This window comes from Balaenoptera physalus, assembly GCF_965194825.1.
Source record: "Balaenoptera physalus genome assembly, chromosome: 1".
Lineage (NCBI taxonomy): Eukaryota > Metazoa > Chordata > Mammalia > Artiodactyla > Balaenopteridae > Balaenoptera > Balaenoptera physalus.
Window position 1 is genome coordinate 141947061 of NC_138882.1, and position 27477 is coordinate 141974537.

General features: G+C 36.0%; 2 protein-coding genes across 4 annotated transcripts in view; one reads left to right on the plus strand and one right to left on the minus strand.

Annotated features, from left to right (window-relative positions):
* The window catches only part of ITGB3BP (integrin subunit beta 3 binding protein), a 92872-nt gene extending 92056 nt beyond the window's left edge, over window positions 1-816 (plus strand). For all 3 annotated transcript variants that reach the window (XM_082454006.1, XM_082454007.1, XM_082454009.1), the window contains one exon: window positions 369-816. In XM_082454006.1, coding sequence (XP_082310132.1) covers window positions 369-400 — 32 coding nt within the window. In that variant the 3' untranslated portion in view covers window positions 401-816. The remainder of the gene's footprint in view (window positions 1-368) is intronic.
* Window positions 817-820: 4 nt separating this feature from the next.
* ALG6 (ALG6 alpha-1,3-glucosyltransferase) overlaps window positions 821-27477 on the minus strand; it is a 60729-nt gene continuing 34072 nt past the window's right edge. Inside the window, exons 9-15 of the mRNA XM_082454169.1 lie at window positions 26867-27002; window positions 24043-24128; window positions 22537-22621; window positions 19284-19354; window positions 8580-8648; window positions 8249-8447; window positions 821-2000 (exon numbers count right to left, since the gene is read on the minus strand). Of these exons, the coding sequence (XP_082310295.1) occupies window positions 1803-2000; window positions 8249-8447; window positions 8580-8648; window positions 19284-19354; window positions 22537-22621; window positions 24043-24128; window positions 26867-27002 (844 nt within the window). The 3' untranslated portion in view covers window positions 821-1802. The remainder of the gene's footprint in view (window positions 2001-8248; window positions 8448-8579; window positions 8649-19283; window positions 19355-22536; window positions 22622-24042; window positions 24129-26866; window positions 27003-27477) is intronic.

Consider the following 27477-nt stretch of genomic DNA (forward strand, 5'->3'; position numbering starts at 1 on the left):
GCTAAATATCTTTATATTAAAATATCCCTGTAATCCTGAATATAGCTGAGAGAAATGCTTTGAAATTGCCTATTTCTGATCTTAATTCATCACTGGACATTTTTGTTATTTTGGTACTTAATCCCTCAAAGTTCAAAGTGGACTGTTCTTAAACTGGTTTCTAATAGATACGAGATACTTGACTTATAATTGCTACAAGTCTCCATTAAAGCTACAGTGTAACTCCATATGACTAGATTAAATCATCTGGAAATGTATTTTTATTTAGAATTCACCTATAAGATACCTCGAATATGGGTGCATTCTATTTTACTAATGTTTAAATAATACTCATTTTCAAATAATGTTTCTCTATTCCAACTATTTAGAAGTTGTCAGAACTTCCTCATCATTGAATTAAATCAACATCCTGTATTAAATGCAAGTTTTCTATTACAAAAAATAAAAAATAAGACTACACCAGGCAGCCAAGATGCTGACATTTGGGCACAGTGATTACAGATGGTGACCATGGACAGCGATGTTCCTGCTGATTCGGCAGCGATTCAAGGCTGCTTTTCTGTGCTGACCTGCCCTTTGAGTCTTTATGCACATTTGCTTTGAGAAAGAAATACTTCTTGATTTTTTGCTTTGTCTAAACCCACTTCCTTTATCAGACTTAAAAACATATACCTTGTTGCATCAGCCTGTAGGTGTCCGTGTCTAGAACCAAATTTTCTTTGTGTATATGTGTTTGGCTTGCATTGTTTTAAAATATACCACCACTTAGTTATTATGCTTTAATGGCTTATTAAAGAAATATATTCATTAAAAACATAGGTTGATGGGGAAATGGTTATTTTTATTACAGAGACTAAAGAAAACATATCTTTACATGAGACTCTACAACATGGCTACAATAAATTATTTTTACCAACTGAATACTATAGTAAAGATGGGCTTCTTCTAATATAGAGTGATAGAGTATTAACAGGGCTACTAAGTTAACATGAAGCATGATATGGATCAATGCATATGGCATTGCTAACCTTGAACCATGTCATAACAAAGAAGAACAGAAGGATGAACCCAGTATAAGGCCACTTAACTTAAACAGAATGATCCTGAAAGTTTAGAACTAATGATCATAAGTAATTAAAAAGACTTCATTCAAACCACTTAGGTTTAAATTTAGGAAAATTCATTGTTTAATTGCATTCAGGTAAATCAGACTTCTTGGAAATAAATAAGAACACAGTTTAATCTCTGCCTTGCTAAAGAAAATTCAAATTTGCACATGTAATGAGGCATGTTCAAACTTTAAATAGTTTAAATTGCCTTCTCATAGTAATATAAAAGATTATCACAAATTTAATCCCTGAGATATAATTTCTAAAGCATTCTAAAATGTAAGGAAAACGAAATCTGAATACCAAAATTAGTGATTTCCTTCAAAAATAAGGGGCTAAATTCTCCCATTAAGCTCACTGTATTTGCAGATTTTTTTCAAGACAACAAATTACAGAGTACATTTCCTAAGTAAACACTGAGATTAAGGACATGTTTCTCTTATTTTCCCACTTGAAGAACTGTGAATTTAATAAAACTACAATATTTCTTGGCCACTCAGTAGTTAGAAAATAAAAGCCTCCATTGCTTTGGTCCCCATATACATATATTTTGTGTAGACAACAATGACTTTTCACCATTTCCTTTCCTATAATTCCATGATTCTCAAAATGATCATTTCTTTTTATACACGGCAAAAATTCCACAAAAGCTTGTAGCACAATTAACATTTTCACATTTCTTTGGGGATATAGCTAGTTGATCTTCTTCTGATTTCTTCCGTTTTTGGAATCCCACATGATTATAATGTTGAAGTATACCAAGAAGAACAGGAAGTTTAAGCAGGATACAAAACACACCAATACAGAAAACAAGTCCGGTAGTTTCTGAGGAGGACCCAGTGTGACAGTCATCAGTGTCAGGAGGACCACAGTGATTACTGAGATAAGAAACTATAAGGAGGGAAAAGAAATGTTACTGCATAGGATAAAAGATAACATTTAAATGTACTGCTAACATTGATTTATAGTGGTAAATGAGCAGAATTGAAGGGGAGAGCTGGGGGTTCAATCTCTTCTACTAATGAATCTCAACCTCGGCTGTATGGAAGAGTCATCTGGGAGTTTTAAAAAAATCTCGGTCCTCAGACCACATCCCAGACCAATTAAATCAGAGTTTCTGGGGCAGGCTCTCCAAGTGATTCCCAAGTGTAGCCAAAGCCTGAGAGCCCCTATCTTATACTTCTTATCACCCAAGCACTGAAAAAAGGAATCTGAAACTGATAATATTGCTAGTCAGGGTTAAATTCATGGCATGCTCCAGGGCCCTACAGGATATAAAATTCTAAGTTAATCTAAGAATTCATCTATGAAAAATTTTTCTACAGCAAATGCAAAATTACATTTCATATTCACTGAACACATTCAGTGAGCCAGTGCTGTAGGAAAGCATGGTGGGGCACATGAAAGAAAATGTCCTCTGGCCTCGAAGAGCTTCCAATTTAGGGAGATGAATGAACTAGTTAAATAAAATCACAAAGTCACAGTTTATTAAATGCCAAGATGAGCAGTAGACATAATTACTGCATTTACTGTAATTGTGCAGCAGTCAGTTTCCTTCTCTAGACCAGTGCACTGCACCATAGAACTTTCTGCAATGATGGAAATGTTCTATATCTGTGTACTCCAAAAGAGTAGCTGCTAACCACATAACGGCTACTGAGCATTTGAAATACGCCTGCTGTAACTGAGGAGCTGAATTTTTAATTTTACTAAGCTTAAATCCACATGTGTCTAGTGTCTACCATATTGGACAATATAGCTGTAGACTGTGAGACAAGGACCAGCCAGACAAGGACATGGAAGCTGCTTAAGTAAATGTAGAAAACAAGCAGTGAGAAACAGTAGTGACTTTCATGAAGGAAGTGGGACATAAACGGAACCCGGAAAGATGCTTTAATGGCTAGATTATGACAGAATTGGTAAGACCTGTAAAGAGAGTAATACAGTGATCATTCCAGACGGAAGAATGGGAAGGATGGAAGCCAAAAAGGCTTACAAACAGGTATAAATAGGCTGCAAATATCCTCCAAAGGGAAAATATGAGTCAATCTTAGGAATGAAAATTTCTGAAGTGAAATCATCAAAAGTTTCAAACTTAAGAAATATGGGACTGAATGAAATGTCATGATACTATGATCCTGAATCAGTGTCAAACTCCAGCCATTACCCCATTTGTCTGCTCCTGTTTAGAAAAAAGTTTCCTAAAAGAGTGAACTATAACTTGCTGTGTCCAATTCTCCCTTTCACTAGTGAACCTGCACCAATTAGGCTTTCACTCCAATCACTCCAATGAAAGATCCATAATGACCTCCACTAAACTAAACCCAGTGGTCAATTCTTATTGCCTTATTTGATCTCTCACCAGCATTTGAAATAATACATCACTGCCATCTTGAAACCCTTCCTTTGGCTTCCATGACATGATACTCTCCTGGTTTCCTCCTACCTCACTAGTTAATCTTTCTCAGACAACTTCGCTGGTTCCTTCTCAATCTATAATCACACCTTTGGTGAGCTCATCCAGTGATGTGACTTTAGTCACTGTCTACATACTGAAGACTCAAATTCCTGTCTCCAGCCTGGACCTCTCCCCTAAACTCCAGACTCATATATCCAAGTTCTTAAAATCTCCACTTGGGTATCTAATAAGCACCTAAAACTAAGTGTGTGTATATATATATATATAAACTATCCTCAATAAGATTAACAATTGACTTATCAGAAAATATGGATGCCACAAGGCAGTGGGATGGACGATATTCAAATTGCTGAAAGAAATAGCAAAAATACCCTTCAAAACTGAAGGGGAAATTAACAAAACAAAGTCAATACATTTGAAAATACTGAAATAATACAAAGTATGTTCTCTAAATACATTAGAATTAAATTAGAATAGAAAAACATGAAGTAGTCAAGGAAATCCCCAAATATTTGGAAACTGAACAACAAATGCCTAAATAATTCATGAGCCAAAGAAGAAATCAGAAGAAATGGACTATATTTTTAACTAAATTAAAAAACATATATTTCAAAGTTTATGGAATACTGCTTAAGAATGGCACAGGGGTTATATATGGGTTTGAATGACTATATAAAAATGGAAGAAAGGTCTAAAATCAACCACCTGAACTTGAACTTTAAGAAACTAGATAAAAAAAAGTAAACCAGGGACTTCCCTGGTGGTCCGGCGGTTGAGACTCCGCACTCCCAATGCAGGGGGCCCAGGTTCAATCCCTGGTCAGGGAACTAGATCCCACGTGCCACAACTAAGAGTCTACATGCTGCAACTAAAGATTCTGCATGCCGCAACTAAAGATCCCACATACCCCACACACCGCAACAAAGATCCCACGTGCCACAGCTAAGACCCAGCGCAGCCAAATACATAAATAAATATTTTTTAAAAAAAGAGTAAACCAAACCCAAGCATGAAAAAGGGTATATAAAATTAGAACCAAAATCAGTGACATAGAAAACAGAAACACGAGAGAAAATCAATGACCAAAAGTTGGTTCTGCAAAAATATCAATGAAACTATCAAAATTTAGCTAGACTGACCAAGGCCAAGAGAGAAGGTACAAATTTCCCAAGTCAGGAATGAAAAAGGAACATCACTCCTTACCATACATAAAAATAAAAAGGATTATAAGGGAATATTATGAACAACTGTATGCCAACAAATTAGATAACATAGATGAAATGGACAAATTCTTAGACACACCACTGAAATTGTGTCAAGAAATACAGAAAGTCTGAATAGACCTATAACAAGAGATTGAATTAATCATTTTTTAATTGAAGTACAGTTGATTTACAATATTGTTAGTTTCAGGTGTACAGCAAAGAGATTCAGTTATATATATTTTTTTCAGATTCTTTTCCATTATAGGTTATTACAAGATATTGAATATAGCTCCCTGTGCTGTACAGTAAATCCTTGTTCCTTATCTATTTTATGTATGGTAGTTTGTATCTGTTAATGCCATACTCCTATTTTATCCCTCCCTCCTGAATTAGTCATCTTTAAGATCCCACGAAGAAAGGTCCAGGAACAGGCGGATGGCTTCGCTGGTAAATTATACCAAATGTTTCTAGAAGAACTAATACCAGTCCTTCATAAACTCTTCCAAAAAGTAGAAAAGGAACACTTCCTAACTCATTCCATGAGGCAAGTATTAAGCCTGATTCCAAAACCATACAAAGACATCACAAAAAAGAAAACTACAGACCAATATCGCCTATGAATATAAGATGCAAAAGTCTTCTACAAAATACTAGCAAACCCGAGCAAGTGGCATATAAGTAAGGTTATATACCATGATCAAGTGGAACTTATCCCAAGAATGCAAGGTTAGTTCAATATACAAAAATCAATCAATGTAATATACCATATTGATAGAATAAAGGAAAAAAACACATAGTATCTTAGACACAGGAAAAGCATTTGACAAAATGCAACACCTTTTCATGAAAAAACATTCAAACTAGGAAGAGAAGAGAACTCCCTAACCAAATAAAGGCCATCTATAAAAATCCCACAACTACATCATAGTTAATGTTGAAAGACTGGATGATTTCCCCCTAAAATCTGAAGAAACGAAGATATCCACTCTTGCCAGTTGTATTCAACACTGTACTGGAGCTGTCTAGCCAGGTAATTAGGCAAGGAAAAGAAATAAAAGGCATCCAGTTTTAAAGGGAAGACATAAAACTATCATGATTTACAGATGACATGATCTTGTATATAGAAGAAAATCATAAGAAATTCACTGAAAACTTATAGTACAGAATACAAGTTCAGAATAAAAAAATCAACTGTATTTTTATGCAGTAGCAATGAACATTATGAAAACAAAATTAAAACAATTCCACTTACAAAAGCATCATAAAGAATAAAATACTTAGAAATGAATTTAACAAAAGAAGTGCGAGACCTGTATATTGAAAACTACAGAACGTTGTTGAAGGAAATAAAAGAATAAATAAATGGAAATACATCCTATGTTCATAGGTTTGGAAGATTAAATCTTGCTAAGATGGCAATACTCCACAAATATAAATACATATTCAAAGCAACCCCTATCAAAATCTCAGCTGGGTTTTCGGAGAGATTGATGAGCTGATCCTAAAAAGAATATGGAAATGCAAGGGACACAGAATAGCTAAAACAATCTTGAAAATGAATAACAAAGTTAGAGGACTCAATTTTCAATCTCAAAAGTAACTATAAAACCACAGTAATCAAGACAGTATGGCAGCAGCATAAGGATAATATAGATCAGTGAAATAGAATTGAGAGTCCAGAAATAAACCCTTACGTTTAGGATCTGTTGATTTTCTACAAGGGTGCAAACACAATTCATTGGTGCTGGAACAACTGAATAAAGTTGGTCTCCTACCTCATACCATACACAAAAATTAATTCAAAATGAATCAATGTCCTAAAGAGAATTAAAATTATAAAACTCTTAAAACATAAGAGTAAATCTTCATGACCTTTGGTTATATATAGATTCTGAGATATGACACCAAAAGCACAAACAACAAAAGAAAAACTAGATATATTAAACTTCATAAAAATGAAAACTTTTGTGCTACAAATAATACCATCAATAAAGTCAAAGAGCAACCCACAGAATGGGGGACAATATTTGCAATTTGGTAGGAGACCTGTATCAAGAATGTATAGAGAACTCTTACAATTCAAAAAAAAAAAAAAAGACAACTCAACTAAAAATGAACAAAGGATGGGAATTCCCTGGTGGCCCAGTGGTTAGGACTCCGTGCTCTCATGCCAAGGGCCTGGGTTCAATCCCTGGTTGGGGAGCTAAGATGCCACAAGCCGTGCAGTGTGGCCAAAAAAAAAAAAAAAAAAAAAATGGGAGAAGGATTTGAATAGGCATTTCTGCAAAGAAATTACAAAAAGATACTCAACATCATTAGTCACTAGGGAAATGCAAAAACCACAATGAGATACCATTTCACACCCACTTTGTATGGCTATAATAATGGAGGGGTATAATAAAAAAGGCCAATAACCAGTGCTGTCAAGGATGTGGAGAAACTGGAATCCTCATATATTGCTGGGGGGAATGTAGAATCATGCAGCACTTTGGAAGACAGGCAGTTTCTCGAAATGTTAAACACAGAATTACCACTCCTAGGTATATACTTGAAGGAAATGAAAACATATGTGCACTGGTAAACTTAATACACAAATCTTCAGGGCAGCATTATTTATAACAGCCAAAAAGTGGAAGCAAGCATCTACTGAAGAATAGATAAACAAAATGTGGTATATCCATATAATGGAATTGGCAATAAAAAGGAATGAAGTATTGATACGTGCTACCACACAGATGAAAATCAAAAATGTGCTAAGTGAAAGAAGCCAGTCATCAAAGACAACATTTTGTATGATTCCATGTTATAGACTGAACTATGTCCCCACAAAATTCATATGTTGAAGCCCTAAGCCCCAATGTGACTGCATTTAGAGATGAGATTAAATTAAGGTTAAATGAAGTCCTAAGGCTGCGGCCCTAATCTGATAGGACTGATGTCCTTATAAGAAGAGAAAAAGACACCAAAGAATTCTCTCTCTCTCCACACATACACACACACACACAGAAGAGGCTACATGAGGAGACAGCAAGGTCACCTACAAATCAGGAAGAGAGGCCTCACCAGAAACCAATGCTGATGTCACCTTGATCTTGGACTTCTAGCCTCCAGAATTGTGAGAAAATAAATTTCTGTTGTTTAAGCTACCTGATTTGGTATTTTGCTATATCAGCCCTAAGGGACTAATACATTCCATTTATATGAAATGTCCAGATAGGCAAATCTATCGAGACTGAAAGTAATTGGGTGGCTATCCAAGGCTGAGGTTAGGGGTGAGGGTGGAATGGGGAATGACTGCTAAATGGCACAGGGTTTCTTTTTGAGGTGATGGAAAATAATCTAAAACTAGGTTAGGGCGATGGTTGTAAAACTCTGTGTACATACTTAAAACACTGAGTTGCATGCTTTAAATGGGTGGATTTTATGGGAATTATATCTCAAAAATGCTATAAAAGAAAAAAGATATTATAATAACTTTTTTTTTTAAATAGTACCTTAAAAACTAAACAACTTACCAAATGTTGTATAATTCTGGGAAGAAATGTAAAACATGGAAAATATTTCCTAACAGAAATGGAAAAGGATTTCAACTGCAGGTCTTCTTCAGAAGTCTTTTCAAATATTGAAAAGGAGGTTGCACAAGCTATGAAAAATGCCATCACTGTCACAACTGAGGGCATTAGGAGTTCATCCTTCAATAGAAGAGGCAGCATACTATATGGGAAAACAGAAAAAACGTTAAAAAGAGAATTGTCAATTCAAACCATAATCACTCTGTAAAAAAGTTTTAAATGAGTTTATAAGTAGTATACTGAAAATATTATACTGGAAATTGGTTTGACTCACCTAAATGTTGACACAAGTAAAAACCAAGTAGACATAAAAGGAATTTCCCTTAAAACTAAGCAGACTGGTCTAAAATGACAAAGAAAAATATGTTAATCTTAGAGAATATAATTTCAATGTTTACATGTAAACATATGAATACATTTTACCTGTCTGATTTTTGAGGTAGTTAAAATAAACACACACACACACACAAAATACTCCATAGGGACTACTGATTCATTTTTTTATAACTATCAATCCAAACTAAATGAATCTAGACACAGAGAAGGTGTCAACTCCTCATAATAAATGGAAAACTGCTTCTTCCAGTATCCATTAATGAAACATATTTTCCCTATCATACAAACAGTAGCTTAAAGAAAGGATCAAACAGAACTGAACATTCAGAGAAAAAGAGCTTTTTCACATATTTCATCCTACTTGGTAAACATGAATATCCTACTTGGTACAGTGGTTTTCAAACTTCTTTTTTATGATCTTCCATGTGACATAATGCTCAGCTAAGTTAAAAACTAAAAGACAGGATCATCATCTGCCACTGCAGAGAGGACAACAGAGGCAAGGAAGAATTATAAAGGGTTGATGATGGTAGAATAAAAGAAAAAACGACAAAATGAGTAGGAAGAGGCTACATGAAAAGAGCAATAGTATAGGAAGAGGAAGCGTAACACCAGTAGATGGAACCACTGGCTTCATCAGAAAGCTGTGTAGGGTCATAGGTCCAAGCTCTGTGACCTCCTTAGCACCGCCCCTGGTTGCATTACCTTCTGGATTCAACTGTGGCAATGCTCCAAAAGAAGGGTCTAGTCAGAAGACTTAAGTCCTACCTAGTCCCATCCCTGCCACTTACTTACTGTTTGACTTTGAACAAGTGATTAATTTAACCTTTTTCTTATGTGTAAATGGAAATAATAACAATACCTTGGATTGTCAAGTAGTTGAAAGAACTCTTCTGCAAGTATTATCTAGTGTTTATTTTTTAGTAAAACAAAAATAAAATAACTTTTTACTAATGGTGGTAGTTGTTGAATAATTATTTTTGTTGTTATTATTATTGGTCTCCTTATTTTAAAAGGTTTAAGTATTCTCCTTTCTTAGAAGGATGACTCTTCCTCATGTCAGCCAGAATATGAGATGGGAGGCCTGGGTTTATAAACTGATTGAAAACTACTGCACTAAAAGAAAATACTAGAGGACTTTCAATTTCATTGCTTTACGCTTTTATAATTGGAATGTATTTTTGTTCATTACAAGCACACAGTAGGTGTTCAATAAACATTATTTTCTCTTTCTAGGTCTTAATTCTTTCCCACTTAATCACTCGGTATTCATTTACTGAACATAAGCATTTATTGAGAATGTAGTATGTAAAAGCACTACTCTGAAAGGAATGCAGTGATGAATGTAACTCAGCCCTTAACTTCTAGGTACTTAATATTTATAATCAAGCTGCAAAATCGCCTACAACCTCAACCTCTTCTCTGAACCCTTCCTTTCACCACCTTGTTCAAAACAAATCCTGGTTCTCTCCCGCTAAGGAAAGTGCTGCCCCTCTGCCCTGTCAATTGTGCCTGTTTCGTTATTGTTGTTGTTTCCACAGCCTTCAAACAATTTAAAGGCCCTGAGAAGGGAGATAACCTCTTTGCTCTTCATCACTACTTCCACACTACTCTCCCTCTCCCCACCTTAACAGTTTCCAGTTTTGAATCTCCTGTCGTCTGGCTGTGTATCCCCTATTATTCCTCATCTTTTTTATCATCCGCCAGCCTCAAGGATCACTTCACTCATTACTCAATAATTTCAACTTCTTACACATTGTCACTGTCTACAACCCTACTCATCTCAATTCTTGGCAATTTTAACATACACATAGATGATCTTCCAACACCCAGACCTCTCATTTGCTGGAACTCTTCTCTTCTAGTGATCTCATCTTCAGTCCTACACTTAGGGCATATGCTAGACTATAAGCCCTCCGTAATCACAACTCATCAGTTGCATTCTGACTACTATCTCCTACCTTTTCAGTACTCCAACAATCTCCACCAAGACCTTCGATCCATTGTTCCTAGCACATTTTCACTTTGCCTCACTATTTTAATGGCCTTTTCCCTTCTTACCCAGGTTAAATTCTAAGATCAATCATTATAATCACTCCCATGTATTCAATCTCAAACCCCAAGCAAGTGAGTTATCCTCACTAGACAAAACCATAAACCTGGAAATACCCAACTCTCCACCTGCACTTACTCTGGCCTTACTGAGCAACTGCTCTGGAGGAAAACATTTACCCACACTAACTATTCTCACTTTAAATACATGATCATGATATTCAAGTGTCCAGCAATTAGTATATATTTCCCTAGTCTGTTCATACTCTGTGTCTCCTTAGAAAGATAATTCCACCTTCTCCTCTCTTCTCATATTCCCAACAGCTCTAACCCACTCTTCCCTAATGACTTTGCCTTCCATTTCAATAAGAAAACTAAAGCAATTAAAAGAGAACTTTCAGAGATGTCACCATCACATCTACTCTCTTCCCAGCATCTGTACTGATACAGTGTGTTCCCTCTTTTTATTAAGATGAACGCTTCATGCATCTGTCCACAGCCAATCCTTCCATTTGTGCTCTAGATCCTATTCCCACCTCTGTCTCTGAAGGACACTGCTCCAGCAACTCTTACCTCTCCTGTATCATCAATGTTCCCTCTTACTGACCATTCCCATGCCATTATCTCTCCTATCTTAAAACAAATAACAAACCTCTTTTGACCCCACTTTCTCTACCAGTTATTGCTTAATTTCTCTGCTCTCCTTTTTGGCAAAACTCATCTAAAGAACTGCCTACCTATCTCACACCATATACAAAAATGAACTCAAAATGGATCAAAGACCTAAATATAAGAGCTAAATCCATAAGTTCTTAGAAGAAATATGAGGGTAAATATTACCTTGGATTTGGCAATCGTTTGTTAGATACAACATCAAAAGCACAAGCAACAAAAGAAAGAATAGATAAATTGGATTTCATCAAATTAAAAATTCTGTGCATCAAAGAACACTATCAAGAAAATCCAAAGAATGGAAGAAAGTATTTGTTAATCATACATCTGAAAAAGGTTTAATATCCAGAATATATAAAGAACTTCTAAAACTCAACAAGAAAGAGAAACAACCACTTAAAAATTGGACCAAGGATTTAAGTAGTAGGCATTTCTCTGAAGAAGATATACATATTGCCAACAAGGACATAAAAAGATGCTCAACATCATTAGTCTTTAGAGAAACGCAAATGAGAACCAGAGTGAGATACCACTTCATACCTACTAGGATGGCAAAAACAATAACAGACAATAACAAGTGCTGACAAGGATGTAGAGAAATTGGAACACTTATAATTACTGGTGGCAATGTAGAATGGCACAGCTACTGTGGAAATTAGTTTGGTGGTTCCACAGTAAGTTTACAGAATTATTATATGACCCAGAAATTCCACTCCTGGAGACCCAAGAGAACTGAAAACAAGTGTTCAAACAAAAACTTATACATGCATGTTCATAGTGGCACTATTCCCAATAGCCAAAAGGTGAAAACAACTCAAAATGTCCATCAACTGATGCATGGACAAACAAAATGTAGTATACCCATATGATGCAATATTATTCAGGCATAAAAATGAAGTACCAATACATGGTACAACATGGATGAACTTTGAAAATATTATGCTAAGTGAAACAGGTCAGAAACAAAAGGCCACATATTTTATGATTCCATTTATATGAAATATCTAAAACAGGCAAATCCATGGAGACAAAGTAGATTAGTGGTTACAAGGATTAGGGGAAGGGGAGAATGGGGAATGACTGCTTACTGGGTATGGGGTTTCCTTCTAGGGTGATGAAAATATTCTGTAAGTAGACAGTGGTGGTGGTTATACAACACTGTGAATGTACTAATAGTGTATTTCACCATTTTATATATATATATATATATATATATATATATATATAATATATACTTAAATATATATATATATTTTATTTTATTTTTTATTTTTTTTTAAAGATTTTTAGAAATTTCATGTAATGTCTGAAACATTTATATTAACATATTTCCATACATATTTCCATACAAATACAAATATAAGATTTTTAGAAATTTCATGTAATGTCTGAAACATTTATATTAACATATTTCCATACAAATAACCCAATGAAAGTTTAGTATTAGTTGTTTTGTTTGTTTTTTTATACTGCAGGTTCTTATTAGGCATCAATTTTATACACATCAGTGTATACATGTCAATCCCAATCGCCCAATTCAGCACACCACCATCCCCACCTCACCGCAGTTTTCCCCCCTTGGTGTCCATATGTCCATTCTCTACATCTGTGTCTCAACTTCTGCCCTGCAAACTGGCTCATCTGTACCATTTTTCTAGGTTCCACATACATGCATTAATATATGATATTTGTTTTTCTCTTTCTGACTTACTTCACTCTGTATGACAGTCTCTAGATCCATCCACGTCTCAACAAATGACTCAATTTCGTTCCTTTTTATGGCTGAGTAATATTCCCTTGTATATATGTACCACAACTTCTTTATCCATTCGTCTGTTGATGGGCATTTAGGTTGCTTCCATGACCTGACTATTGTAAATAGTGCTGCAATGAACATTCGGGTGCATGTGTCTTTTTGAATTATGGTTTTCTCTGGGTATATGCCCAGTAGTGGGATTGCTGGGTCATATGGTAATTCTATTTTTAGTTTTTTAAGGAACCTCCATATTGTTCTCCATAGTGGCTGTATCAATTTACATTCCCACCAACAGTGCAAGAGGGTTCCCTTTTCTCCACACCCTCTCCAGCATTTGTTGTTTGTAGATTTTCTGATGATGCCCATTCTAACAGGAGTGAGGTGATACCTCATTGTAGTTTTGATTTGCATTTCTCTAATAATTAGTGATGTTGAGCATCTTTTCATGTGCTTCGTGGCCGTCTGTATGTCTTCTTTGGAGAAATGTCTATTTAGGTCTTCTGCCCATTTTTGGATTGGGGTGTTTGTTTCTTTGATATTGAGCTGAATGAGCTGTTTATATATTTTGGAGATTAATCCTTTGTCCGTTGATTCATTTGCAAATATTTTCTCCCATTCTGAGGGTTGTCTTTTCGTCTTGTTTATGGTTTCCTTTGCTATGCAAAAGCTTTGAAGTTTCATTAGTTCCCACTTGTTTATTTTTGTTTTTATTTCCATTACTCTAGGAGGTGGATCAAAAAAGATCTTGCTGTGATTTATGTCAAAGAGTGTTCTTCCTATGTTTTCCTCTAAGAGTTTTATAGTGTCCAGTCTTATATTTAGGTCTCTAATCCATTTTGAGTTTATTTTTGTGTATGGTGTTAGGGAGTATTCTAATTTCATTCTTTTACATGTAGCTGTCCAGTTTTCCCAGCACCACTTATTGAAGAGACTGTCTTTTCTCCATTGTATATCTTTGCCTCCTTTGTCATAGATTAGTTGACCATAGGTGCGTGGGTTAATCTCTGGGCTTTCTATCTTGTTCCATTGATCTATGTTTCTGTTTTTGTGCCAGTATATACATATATATTAAAAAGAGTCATCTATACTTATCCTCAATTATTCTCTTCTCATTATGTCTTAAATCCACCCCAATCAGGCTCTTCCCTGCATCACTCTACCAACACTAGCCTTTTCTAAGTGACTTAGAAAAGTCACTTTTCATCAGTGACTTCCATTTCACTATGGCAAACAGTCTATTCTTAACCCTCATCTTATTTGACCTATTAACAGCATCTGATACAACTGATCACATCATGTCCTTTTTTCCCCAGTTTTATCGAGATGTAACTGACGTATAACATTGCACAATGTGAACAAAGTGTACAATGTGATGATATAGGTATATGTTGCAAAATGATTACCACAGTAAGGTTCATTAACACATCCATCAACTTAAAGTTACCTTTAGTGTGTGTGTGTGCCCTTGCGTGTGTCTGTCGTGACAACTTTTAAGATCTACTCTCCTGGCAACTTTCAAGTATACAATACAGTAAGTCCCCTACATACGAACAAGTTCCACAGTGAGAGCACGTTTGTAGTCTGATCTGTTTGTAAGTCCAACAAAGTTAGCCTAGGTACCCAACTAACACAATCGGCTATATAGTACCATACTGTAATAGGTTTATAATACTTTTCACACAAATAATACATTTAAAAAACAAACACAAAAAATAAAGAAAACATTTTTAATCTTATAGTACAGTACCTTGAAAAGTACAGTAGTACAGTACAACAGCCGGCATACAGGGGTTGGCATCGAGTGAACAGGCAAGAAGAGTTACTGACTGGAGGAGGGAGAGGAGGTGGGAGATGGTAGAGCTGAAGGATCGTCAGCAACAGGAGACGGAAGGCAAGCTGCAATGTCACTCACACGTGACGCTGAAGGAACGCACATTCGCATCCTTGAAAGTTCGCAACTTGAAGGTTCGTATGTAGGGGACTTGTTAACTTTTGCTAACTACAGCCAGCTACAGTGTATGCTGTACATTAGATCCCCAGAACTTATTCATCTCATAACTGTAAGTTTGTACTCTTTAACCACCTTCACCCATTTCCCCCCCACCCCAACACAGGCAACCACCAACTTACTCTGTTTCTGTGAGTTTAGTTTCGATGCTTCTATGTCTTAACATTCCTCATTTAAGTGAGCTCATACAGTATTTGTCTTTCTTTGTCTGACTTACTTCATTTAGCATAATGCCCTCAAGGTTCATCCATGTTGTTGCAAATGTCCTTCCATTTTTTTTTCTTTGGCCGCACCATGGCATGGCAGTAGGATCTTGGTTCCCCAACAAGGGATCGAAACTGTGCCCCCTGCAGTGGAAACGTGGAGTCTTAACCACTGGAGGAAGGAAGTCCCCAGGATTTCCTTCCCTTTCTATGGCTGAATAATATTCCTCTGTGTGTGTTGGAGGGGGGAGTAATACGCCACTTTCTGTATTTATTCATCTGTTGACAGGCACTTCCATGTTTCCATGTCTCGGCTGTTGCAAGTAATGCTGCGAAGAACTCGGGGGTAAAGATGCCTCTTCAAGACAGTAATTTCATTTACTTCAGAAATATTCCTGGGTCATATGGTAGCTCTATTTTTAATTTTCTGAAAAACCTCCATACTGTTTTCCATAGTGGCTGCACCAATTTACATTCCCACCAGTAGTGCACAGGGTTCTCTTTTCTCCACATCCTCATCAGCATTTGCTACCTCTTGTCTTTTTGATAAGAGCCATTCTAACAGGTGTGAGGTGATACCTCACTGTGGTTTTGATTTGCATTTCCCCGATGATTAGTGATGTTGAGCACCTTCTCATGTACCTGTTGGCCATCTGTATGTCTTCTTTAGAAAAATATCTATTCAGGTCCTTTGGATTATTTGTTTTTTCTACTACTGAGTTGTATAAGTTCATTATATATTTTGGATAATTAACCCTTTATCAGATACATGATTTACAAATATTTTCTGCCATTCCACAGGTTGCCTTTTCATTTTGGTATTTCTTTTGCTGTGCCGAAACTTTTTAGTGTGATGCTGTCCCAATTATTTATTTTTGCTTTTGTTCCTTCTGCTTTTGGTGTCATATCCAAAAAATCATTGCCAAGAACAATGTCAAGGAGCTTCTCCCTTATGTTTTCTTCTACAAGTTTTACAGTTTCAGGCCTTACATTTAAGTCTAAGCCATTTCAAGTTAATTTTTGTGAGTGGTGTAAGACAGGAGACCTTGTATCCTTAAAATACCTTCTTCACTCAGCTTCCAGGACACTAACTCTTGTGGTTTGCATCCTAGATGGCCATTCCCATTTGCCTCTTCTCCCAGACCTCTTAATATTGTGTGGCCCAGGACTCAGTCTCTGGTATTCTTCTCTGTCTATACTCACTTCCTTGGTTATCTCATCCAGTCTCATGACTTTAAATGTCATCTCTACTGAGAAATTACTAAATTTATGTCTCTGGCTCAGTCTCTCTCTGGACTCCACTCATATATCCAACCCAGACTTGTATTTAAATACTAACTCAACACCTCCACTTGATGTCCAAAGACATGTCCAACACTGATCTTGGGAACCTCCCACCTTGTTCACATCTAGTGTAATCCTGCTCCACTTGCAATCTTCCCCATTTCAGTCAATGGCCACTCCATCTGTCCCGTTCCAGGCCAAAAACCATGAACACACCTTTGATTTTTCTCTTTCTCTCACATGCTACATCCAAATCATCAGGAAACCTTCAGGCTCTACTGACCACTTCTCACCTCTTCCACTATTACGATCTTGGTCCCAATCACCACCATCTCTCAGCGTGGATAATGGTGATTGCCTTCTAAATGGTCTCTGTGTTTTCTACCCTTGCTCTGTACAATCTGTTCTTGACTTGCCACCAGAATGATCATTTTATTTTTTAACAACTTTATTGAGGTATACTGATATACAATTAACTGTACATATTTAACATGTATAATTTGATAAGCAAAGTGATCCTTTTAAAACATCAAGTCAGGGGACTTCCCTGGTAGTGCAGTGGTTCAGAATCCGCCTGCCAATGCAGGGGACATGGGTTTCGATCCCTGGTCCAGGAAGATCCCACATGCTGCGGAGCTACTAAGCCCACGCGCCACAACTACTGATCCCGCGTGACACAACTACTGAAGCCCACGCACCCTGGAGCCTGTGCTCTGCAACAAAGAGAAGCCACCGCAATGAGAAGCCCATGCACCGCAACGAAGAGTAGCCCCTGCTCGCTGCAACTAGAGAGAAAGCCCGTGTGCAGCAACAAAGACCCAATGCAGCCAAAAATAAAAAATAAATAAATAAACAAAACAAAACAAAAAAAACACATCAAGTCAGATCATGCGTCTTCCTCAAAATCCTTCCATGGCTCCCCGTTTCCTTCAGAATAAAAGACAAAGTTCCCAATATGGCCTACAAGATCCTATATAATTTACCTTAAAGTTACCTCTTTAACTTCACCTCCTATTACTTCCTACATTGACCACTGCACTCTGGCCACACTGGCCATTCTGTTGTTCCCTAAACATATCAGGCATACTCCCATCTTAGGGCCTTGGCACTGGCTGTCTAGAATGTTATTCTCCCAGATGTCCACTTGGCTAACCCTCACCTCCTCCAGTCCACTCAAGTATCTCCTCAACAAGGCCTACCTTGACATCCTTGTTTAAAACTGCAACCTGCACTTACTCCTGTACCCCCAGCTCCAGTACTCCCAACTTCCCTTATCCTCTTTTATGTATCCTTCGTGACTTTTATTACCTGCTAACACATTATTTTCTTATTTTTATTTAATTATTAGTGTCTGTCCTTGAGAATGAAAGCTAAGAAAGTAGGGATTTTTGTCTGTTTTGTTCACAGATATATCCCAGGTGCACAGAACAGTATCTGGCAAATAGTAGGCCATCAATAAATATTTATTGGGTGAAATATTTGTTTAATGATAGCTTAGCTGGAACCAGGTCAAGAGGAACTTTAAAATATTTGATCAAAATTATATTAAAGTCATGCACTGTTATGAATAATCTAGGTACAGTTGTAGAGTATGAACTTCCAGAAATTCAGGGCCCAAGAGCTAATCTGAATGGTCAGATTATAGGTCACTCAGTGATCGAGCTCCTTTCTCTGGAGTAGGAATCCTGGGGAAAATTATACATGTTTGAAAGCAATACCTCTCATAGTTCCATCCCCTGGCACTAGGGATTTGCATAGGGGCAGCCTAGCCTCACATAACAGTGGTCAGATCTAACTCAAGTTTAGACTTCCGGGAATGAAATTAAGCTGCCCTCCCAGTCTGCAATGGTACGAGACTATTTTTTTTGGAGGAAAAAAGGCTTCCCCATAGGCCAGCCCCACCTACTACAAAGCTCTGCACTAAGGTTTTAGTTCAAAGCTCCACCTAATAAAAGCAATACACCCTTCCATTTGTCATTAATCATTTCATACATGCATCTTCCACAGGAACCTAGCAAACACAGGGTGAGGGGTGCGGCAGGCATGGGTGGGATTGATCTTGGGCAGGATTCAAGTATTCCAATGTGTTCTGGGCAAATACTATTTTAATATTGGGATAATATACCCCCAACTGCCATTCAATTTCTATGAAGAACAGGAAAAAATTTTAATGCTCCTAAAAAAAAGGAGTCTGGTTAGGGATTGCCAATAGGGTCTAAACAAAGGTTTTGACAGAAGAACTAGAAAGAAGGCAACATATAAAAGCCTCTAAAGAGGTTGATGGAGAGAACAGGCTATTGAATAGATGTGGAAATGAATGAAATGAAAAAGGCAAAGAAGACAAACAGGCTCCAACCTAAGTAGAGCCTCTTTGGAAGACAGTTTTTATTAGCATATAGAAAAGATAAATGAAAAATATAGGAAGCAATAAGATGTCAGAAATTATTCTATAAAATTTTATCAGTTTAAAATATATCATAAAGAAGTAAAATTGTAAGAGATCATTCTGGAAAAAATGTGATTTTATGAAATAATTTTATGCAATTATGTAACATTTGCATAGTTTTGATTTGCACTTAGGTGATTAAATGTAAGTAATAAATTTATATATTATAAACACATCATAATAAATAAACAAATAAAACATACTGAAACATTTTTACTTACAATGATACCAAAAGAATGGACTTTTCATGTACTTGGAAAGAAAATAGAAAGAACGACAGTGCACAGCTAACCTTAAGGAAAAAGGGGACAAAATCAGATATAACAACTTATAAAATATAATATCAATTTAATTATGAATCTGACTAAACATCATTTCAAGTAAAATTTTAAAGTTTAATATAGCTTGTAGCTAGAAGGAAAATATATACACAACTCTAATGTGCATAATATTTTACTCAAATTTAATAATCAAAATATTTTGAAAAATAATTATTATAAAGCTATACCTAACCATCTACAACAAGTTCATTGAGTCTCAGTTATTCATAACAAAACTACTAAATAATCCAGACACAACAATCATACCTTCATCCTCCCTTGGAATCTCTGACAATTTAAATTAAAAAGCATGAAGGACAAGAAAGTCAAAATCTAAAACTGGCAAAGTAAATCCATTTTAGTGTTTTTAAAACGTGCACTTCAATAAAATATATTCAGTGTTCTATAAAGTAATCATTTGCTATTTGGGATTTTAAATTAATAATTACTTAGATCTATTTTCAGGAGTTTATATTCTGCATATTAGACATTTATCTATATACATCCAATCTAGTTGCTCAAGCAAAAAACCTGGATCACTATCTTGTACATGCTATACATCCAATCCATCGGCAAATCCTATCTACACCATCTCCCAAATACAATATCCACTGACTTCTCTCCACTCGCCTCTGCTGATGGCGGCAGAGGAGTGGTCTAAGCCATGCCCATCTTCCTGTTGGACCACCGCAATAACCTCCCAATTGGTAATGCTCCTGCCCCCGAGAATCCATTCTCCATTTAGCCCCCATATCAGATCATGTAATTTCCCTGTTTAAAATCCTCCAACAGCTTCCCATTACACTTAGAATAGAATCCAAACTCCTACATAATCTGGGTCCTGCCTTCCTCTTCCGGTCTTTCTTACTGTCTCCCTCACTCATTTCACACCAGCCACTTCATATTTGTCCCTTTAATGCTTCGAACATGCCAAATGTGTTCCTGCCTTGAGAAGAAACTTGCTTTTGTCAAGTCAGAGCCCAGATCTTCTTGTAATTGGTTCCTTCTGATCAATCAATCATTCAGTTCCAGGATGAAATGTCACTTCCCTAGAGAGGCCTTCCCTTACTCAATCTGAAGTAGTACCCCCGTAACCAAACCCCACCAGCCCTCTTTTCACATAATACTATTTTCTTCATAGTCCTCATCACTCCCAGATATTTTCCTGTTAACTGATTTATTTTGTTTATTGTTCTTCTCCTGCCATTAGCATGAATGTCCCCCAATTAAGCAAGCAGGGATATTAGCTGTCATTCATTTATATGCCAATTCCTAGAAGAGGACCTGACACATTAGAGGGCACTTAACAAATACTACTTGAAAAGATACAGATAAAAGTAACTTTGCTGCTATAGATATATTAGTATTCATACTATCAATTACCTTAATTATAGACTTATATTAAGAAATAATTCAATCTAAATTGAAAGGAAAAAACACTTTAAAATAATTATAATGGGAAATGTTTTAAAGCTCTCAGAAGTATTCAATAAGAATTTAAAACATTATCAACAAAAATAAAGTAAGTCATTAATGTCTTTTTTATTTTTTAAACACAATGTCTGGTATTAAAACACAACAAACAAAATAAAATTAGGAAATTAAGAGAAAGAAAATGCTTTTTCTGCTTTATAATCCTAAAAGTAATCATCTCTAACACTGCTAGTTACCGGAACTCTGAAATTCCATTCCATCATCTTTGAAATATGCCTTTATTTAGCATGATAAATAACCATTTTACATAAGCTTGCAAATATTTCAAGTTAGGGCTACTGAAGACATCAGAATATTACTAACCACACCCCTCCTATTCTAAACATTCTATAGAATATTAACTATAGATGACTTACTATGATCAGAGTTCATTCACAGAATGAAACAACAGACATCGTCAATAAAATAGTAACTTTAAAAAAGAGGAACATGAATCTTTTTGCACTGTGGAACCAATAAGCACTTTTGAAATATTTGACTGACATGCTCTGTTCTGGCTTGTTTTTAGAATGCAATATAAATAAGTGGCAGTCCCAGAGTTGAAACCCCAATTTCTAAAATGTTGTCCCTTTAGGGAATTTCCTGGCAGTCCAGTGGTTAGGACTCCGTACTTTCACTGCCGAGGGCCTGGGTTCAATCCCTGGTCAGGGAACTAAGATCTCGCAACTGTGTGGCACGGCCAAAAATTTTTTAACAATAATAAAAAATAAAAGGTTGTCCCTTTATAAGTCCACTAAGACTGACTGTTTTCATAAACTAACTCTTCTTGATATTTTAAAAGGATATTCTTTAAATGTCATTTTATAGACCAAGGTACACAGGAACAAATTCTAAATACCACAGAAATACAACCAGGAGGAATCTGTAAACCCACGCAGAGAAACGCTAAAATATATACCCAATCTATGTTCCAACTGATACAAGTCATGCTCCTAAAACAGAGATCTGTTCCCTCTCCTTCTCCAAAATCTTTTTTGCTCCTCTTGCACACAAATCAGACTCCAAATTTTTCAGCCCAGCATTCAAGCTCTTACATAATTTGATTCTTTCTGACTCTTCTCTCTCACTATATCCTCTCCTAACCTCAACACACACATACCCACATAAAAGTTACACAAATTTCATTGGTTAATAGCTGTTCCCAGATCATTCCCTATCCTTTCCCACATCTGTACCTTCAAGTGCTTCCTCCTGTCTCGAACTCTCCTGTTATATAACCACCTATTCCAAATCTTGCCCAGCTTTCAAAATTTGGCTCTGATTCCACTTGCTCTAATAAATAGTCTAAAATCTGCCCTCAAAGTAATATCTCCTTTTCCCACACTATCACAGCACTCCATTGTACCTGACAGAACTTAATACCGTCTGCTTTATAGCATAATAATTTAAACATGTCTATCACCACTGTTTTCTTCTTTGTATTCCCTCACTGACCACCACAAAGAAATTAAATAGTTGTTGAATTAAACTGAAAGATTCTGATTGCTCAGCCTAGTGCAAAACAGCACCTAAGTATGTCAGACACTCAGTAAGTGTTTGCCAAATAAATGAATGTCTCATGTCTCAATCCAATAAATCCTGTTCAAAGCAGGAAAATATCTGTATTTTTAAAAGATCAATTGCAGCAAGAATTAAGTATCTAAAGTAATGAGAAACTTACCAGAGTAAATTTGAATCCTTTGGGAGAGGGGTGAAGTGTCAATTTTATACATGCAGGAAGGAGGCTCAAAAATGTAAAACAAAAGCTAAAAAATTAATAAAAATTAAACATTTGTTTTCTTTATAAAGGTATATAGCTAAAACAAAGAAACAATTTTTTAATGTAAGGATCACATTACTTATCAACTTAAGTTGATTTCAAATTAAAGTTTTTTATGTATTAAATAATAAATTCAAGACTAAATAACATTTTAATAAAATCCATACACTGAAATATGTACACACTTTAATATATATATGATTATATAAAATAGAACAAAATATTATAGAACTAAATATTGCTTATTTTTTTTAGTATTTAGTATCAATTATGGAAAAGATACAAAGATAGCTAAAAGTCAATTATCAAATACTCAAACAAGAAAACATAACCAGGTATAAAGAGACAATGCTGTATTTGTAACACAAACATTCACAAAAGTTACTCACGAGAGAACCTCTTTGGCCCTCAGTTTCACAAAAGTTGATTATCTGATTTTCAAGCCCATGGTAAATCAGAAAGAACAAGCTAGAAAGGGAGTGGGAAGTTGCTAGAGCTTCTCCTTGTGATGGTTAATGGGCAAGGAGGAAAAAAGAACTCAACAAGCAGAGCAGTCTGGAGCCACTTAGTACCAAGGCAAACAGTCTTTGAAAGCCCTGAAAACAAGTATTATAATGTAAAACAATAACTAATTTTCCCACTTGTGGTGGCTTTGTGGCTTCAGCTTGACTAGTCTGCTTCCTGTTATGGTGGGCTACAAAGGATACTCTCCAACCAAAAGAACTGGAGGAAAGAGAAAGGCAGCACACACACACACACACACACACCTCCCAGTTATTCAAACACTAATGTTGGTGCTGCTGTGACGAGATCTGCAGATCTGTAATTAAAGTCCCTATTCAATTGATTTTAAGTTAACCAAAAGGGTGCGGCCTTGGGTGGGGCCTGAATCACTTGGAAGCCCTTTAAAAGAAGGCTTAGGCCTTCCCTGAGATCAGACTCCAAAAAGCAGTGGGGTCAGTACAGCTCTTCCTTCCCTCTAGATAGCCCCTCCTAATGTCTGTCTTGTGGACTGGCATTCAGTTTGCTTAGCCAGCCCCCCACAACTGTATAAGCCAATTCCTCATAATAAATTCACACACACATACACACACACAGTGATCTCCTACTCATTCTCCTTCTCTGGTCGCCCTTGACTGATACACCTCTGAAAATTATGACTCTTCAAGGTTATGTTAAATCATGTTTAATATAATGTTTAAGGTAGACAGAAGTAGGTAACAATAACTTTCACATAAAATGTTTCAAATAAAAGAGTTCTGTTATACAGAGCAATGAGTTTACATTATGTGGAATATTCACTAATGAAGACCACCTTACTCCCTATGATGCCAGATAAATGAGGTATTGCCATGACACTTTTAGAGTAGCTTATAAAACACTATATACAAACTTGGTGTCTCTTACCTGATCATTATCTGGATGTGATGTGGCAAAATATCCCTAATCTTCAGAAAGACACTGAAGGTGCACCAAATATTGGCTACTTTATCCTTAAAAGAAATTTGTTAGTTTTACATTCTAGTATAATTGAAAGAAATATTAAACTCCATGAAGTACAGCTCATAATCTCTAAATAAACTTTTGGGTCATGAGAAGCACTTGTTCACAATTTCATAACTAAGTTGATTAAACTCTCTAAGGAACACATACACACACACATTTTTCGCAATAGGAGGTTATCTAGCCAACCATAATTTAGATGCGCCCAAGAAATGCTTAATATTTTTCGAAGAGCAGCACATTATTCCTAAATACTGAAGTTATTCATCTTTGGAAATTTTTCTAAGAAATCTTTACTTCCTCTAATGTAGAACACATATTGTTTGACCCATTTTACCACACACCTGAAATCAGAGTAATCTATTAGCTAATCTCCAAACTATACAAACAGCTCATGGAGCTCAATATCAAAAAAACAAACAACCCAATTAAAAAATGGGCAGAAGACCTAAATAGACATTTCACCAAAGAAGACATACAGATGGCCAAGAGGCACATGAAAAGATGCTCAAGATCACTAATTATTACAGAAATGCAAATCAAAACTACAATGAGGTATCACCTCACACCAGTCAGAATGGCCATCATCAAAAAACCTACAAACAGTAAATGCTAGAGAGGGTGTGGAGAAAAGGGACACCTCTTGCACTGTTGGTGGGAATGTAAATTGATACAGCCACTGTGGAGAACAGTATAGAGGTTCCTTAAAAAACTAAAAGTAGAACTACCATATGACCCATCAATCCCACTACTGGGCATATACCCAGAGAAGACCATAATTCAAAAGAACACATGTACCCCAATGTTCATTGCAGCACTATTTACAGTAGCCAAGACATGGAAACAACCTAAATATCCAACAACAGATGAATGGATAAAGAAGATACATATATACAATGGAATATTACTCAGCTATAAAAAGGAATGAAATTGGGTCATTTGTAAAGATGTGGATGGACCTAGAGTCTGTCATACAGAGTGAAGTAAGCCAGAAAGAGAAAAACAAATACTGTATGTTAACACATATATGTGGAATCTAGAAAAATGGTACAGATGAACCTATTTGCAGGGCAGGAATAGAGACACAGACATAGAGAACGGACATGTGGACACAGGGGGGGAAGGGGAGGGTGGGACGAATTGGGAGATTAGGATTGACATATATACACTACCATGTGTAAAACAGATGGCTAGTGGGAATATGCTATAAAGCACAGGAAGCTCAGATCAGTGCTCTGTGATGACCTAGATGGGTGGGATTGTGGGAAAGAGGTTCAAGGGGGAGGGGATATAGGTATACATATAGTTGATTCACTTCACTATACAACAGAAACTAACACAACATTGTAAAGCAATTATACTCCAATTAAAAATAAATAAATAAATAAAAAGAAAGTAACTATCACCAGCAACTGTACCATCCTACCTCCCTCTGTCGGGCCAATGAAACTGCTCCTCAGATTTTGAGGGCAACAAGTGAATGTAGGTAACCAACAGCACCATCAAAAGTGTATGACACTCATTTTTATAATTATCATGATAAATACCATTTCTGAAATATTGGGTTAGCCAAAAAGTTCATTTAGGTTTTCTGTAAAATATTATGGAAAACCCCGAACAAACTTTTTGGCCAACCCAACAGAAGGCAAGGCAAATAACCAGGCAGCTTACATGGAGAACTAAACTTTTCTTTATATAGGTATTAAGGTTACAGGATATATAAAGAAGTTAGGAGCACAATCCTCAAAGTACAAATTACAGCTCTGCCATGCAAAAGCTATATGAATCTCTGACCTCAGTTTTCTGATCTGTAAAGTGGGTATAACAGCTACTTCAGCACTATGGTTAAGGATCAAATAAAATTACATGTGAAGTGCCTGGTACCTAGTAAGAAAGTGGTGGTGATATCAATAGTGATTATTTATGATTATCAGTACTATCACTATCATCATCCCCATTGACATACAGGGCACACATTTCTGTTCCTTCACAACACCAAATTCTTTCTTAGTCTCTTTCAAAATGCTGGTTCCATCCTCCCACAGATCCACTGAAAGATACTCTATAGCATTTCATATACTCAAAAAGATATATATGCTTTTCTAATTCTTTTTAAAAGAAATGTTTATTCAAAAGCAAATTATCTATAAATATGTTGTCTCTGTCTAACTTTATTAAAAGACCTTTTTGTTTCCGAAAAATGGTTTGTTTAATTTAATTACTAACTCTAAATCAAATTATCCATGCAATAAAAATTTAACGAGAGTGATTAAGCTGGCATTAAATGAAATGAAATGAATGATTCTCATTAAAAATTTCTATGGATGAAAGCTATATACCTCATAAGGAATTATGAGATCTTTCTGAAGCAAACATGATTATTAGTTTAATAAATAATTTCCTAGGACTAAAAAGAGAATATAAACCAAAAAAACCACAAAGCTGTTACCTTTGTAGCTGCAACTTCTCATGCTGTCTTTCATTATGAACCCTATTTCATTAGAAAAATGTATAACTGAATTATGGATCTCATGATGGCATAAATATTACCTATTTGTACAATGTACTGGAAAATGCCAGATAAGCTATAGCTTATGTACCGGATTAAATAACTGGCAAGGAATGACTGCAGGAGGAGAGCAGCTGAAGTGCTTCTACATGAAATCCCCAAAGGTCACAGGGAAGGTACTGTAACAGAAAGGAGCGAGAGAAAAGTTTTTAAACATGCCTCAAATAATCCACGATCAACTGGAAAGAGTCTTCTTAGAACTTGCAGGGTTTGTTCCCTTTCTGTAAAGAATGGCAGCCAGCAGAGAATGAAGGAAGCCACAACAGTACAAGCCAGTTTAATCAACAACACAAGCCTAGAACAAAAACAAAGGGAACCAGTAAGATAGGGAGATGTTAGTAATTCTGAGAAATCAATCTGCGTCTCATTACTATAAATATAATAAATGCAAATGTATAGTAATGATAAATCTATGCCACCAATACGGGTTTAAGATGAGAGTCTACTTAAATCAGAGTTAAGACATTCACAACTATTAAGATGTGCAATTCCCCAACAAGAAGACTATCACCATCCTTCTTAACATTTAACTTAGATGCCATTCCTATGCAGCTATGAAGAAAAATGTCAAATTGGGATGTATTTCTAATAAGTATATAATGTAATATGCTCTAAAGGGATGAAATCCTACAGCAATGTTCTAACAAGCTAATTCACATTACCTCCAGTAAATATACATCGATCAAAATATTTCTCTAGTTAGGAAGATTTAAAATACAATAATATAGAACATGACTTGATCTCTCTTTCCATTTACTCCATAGCCACCA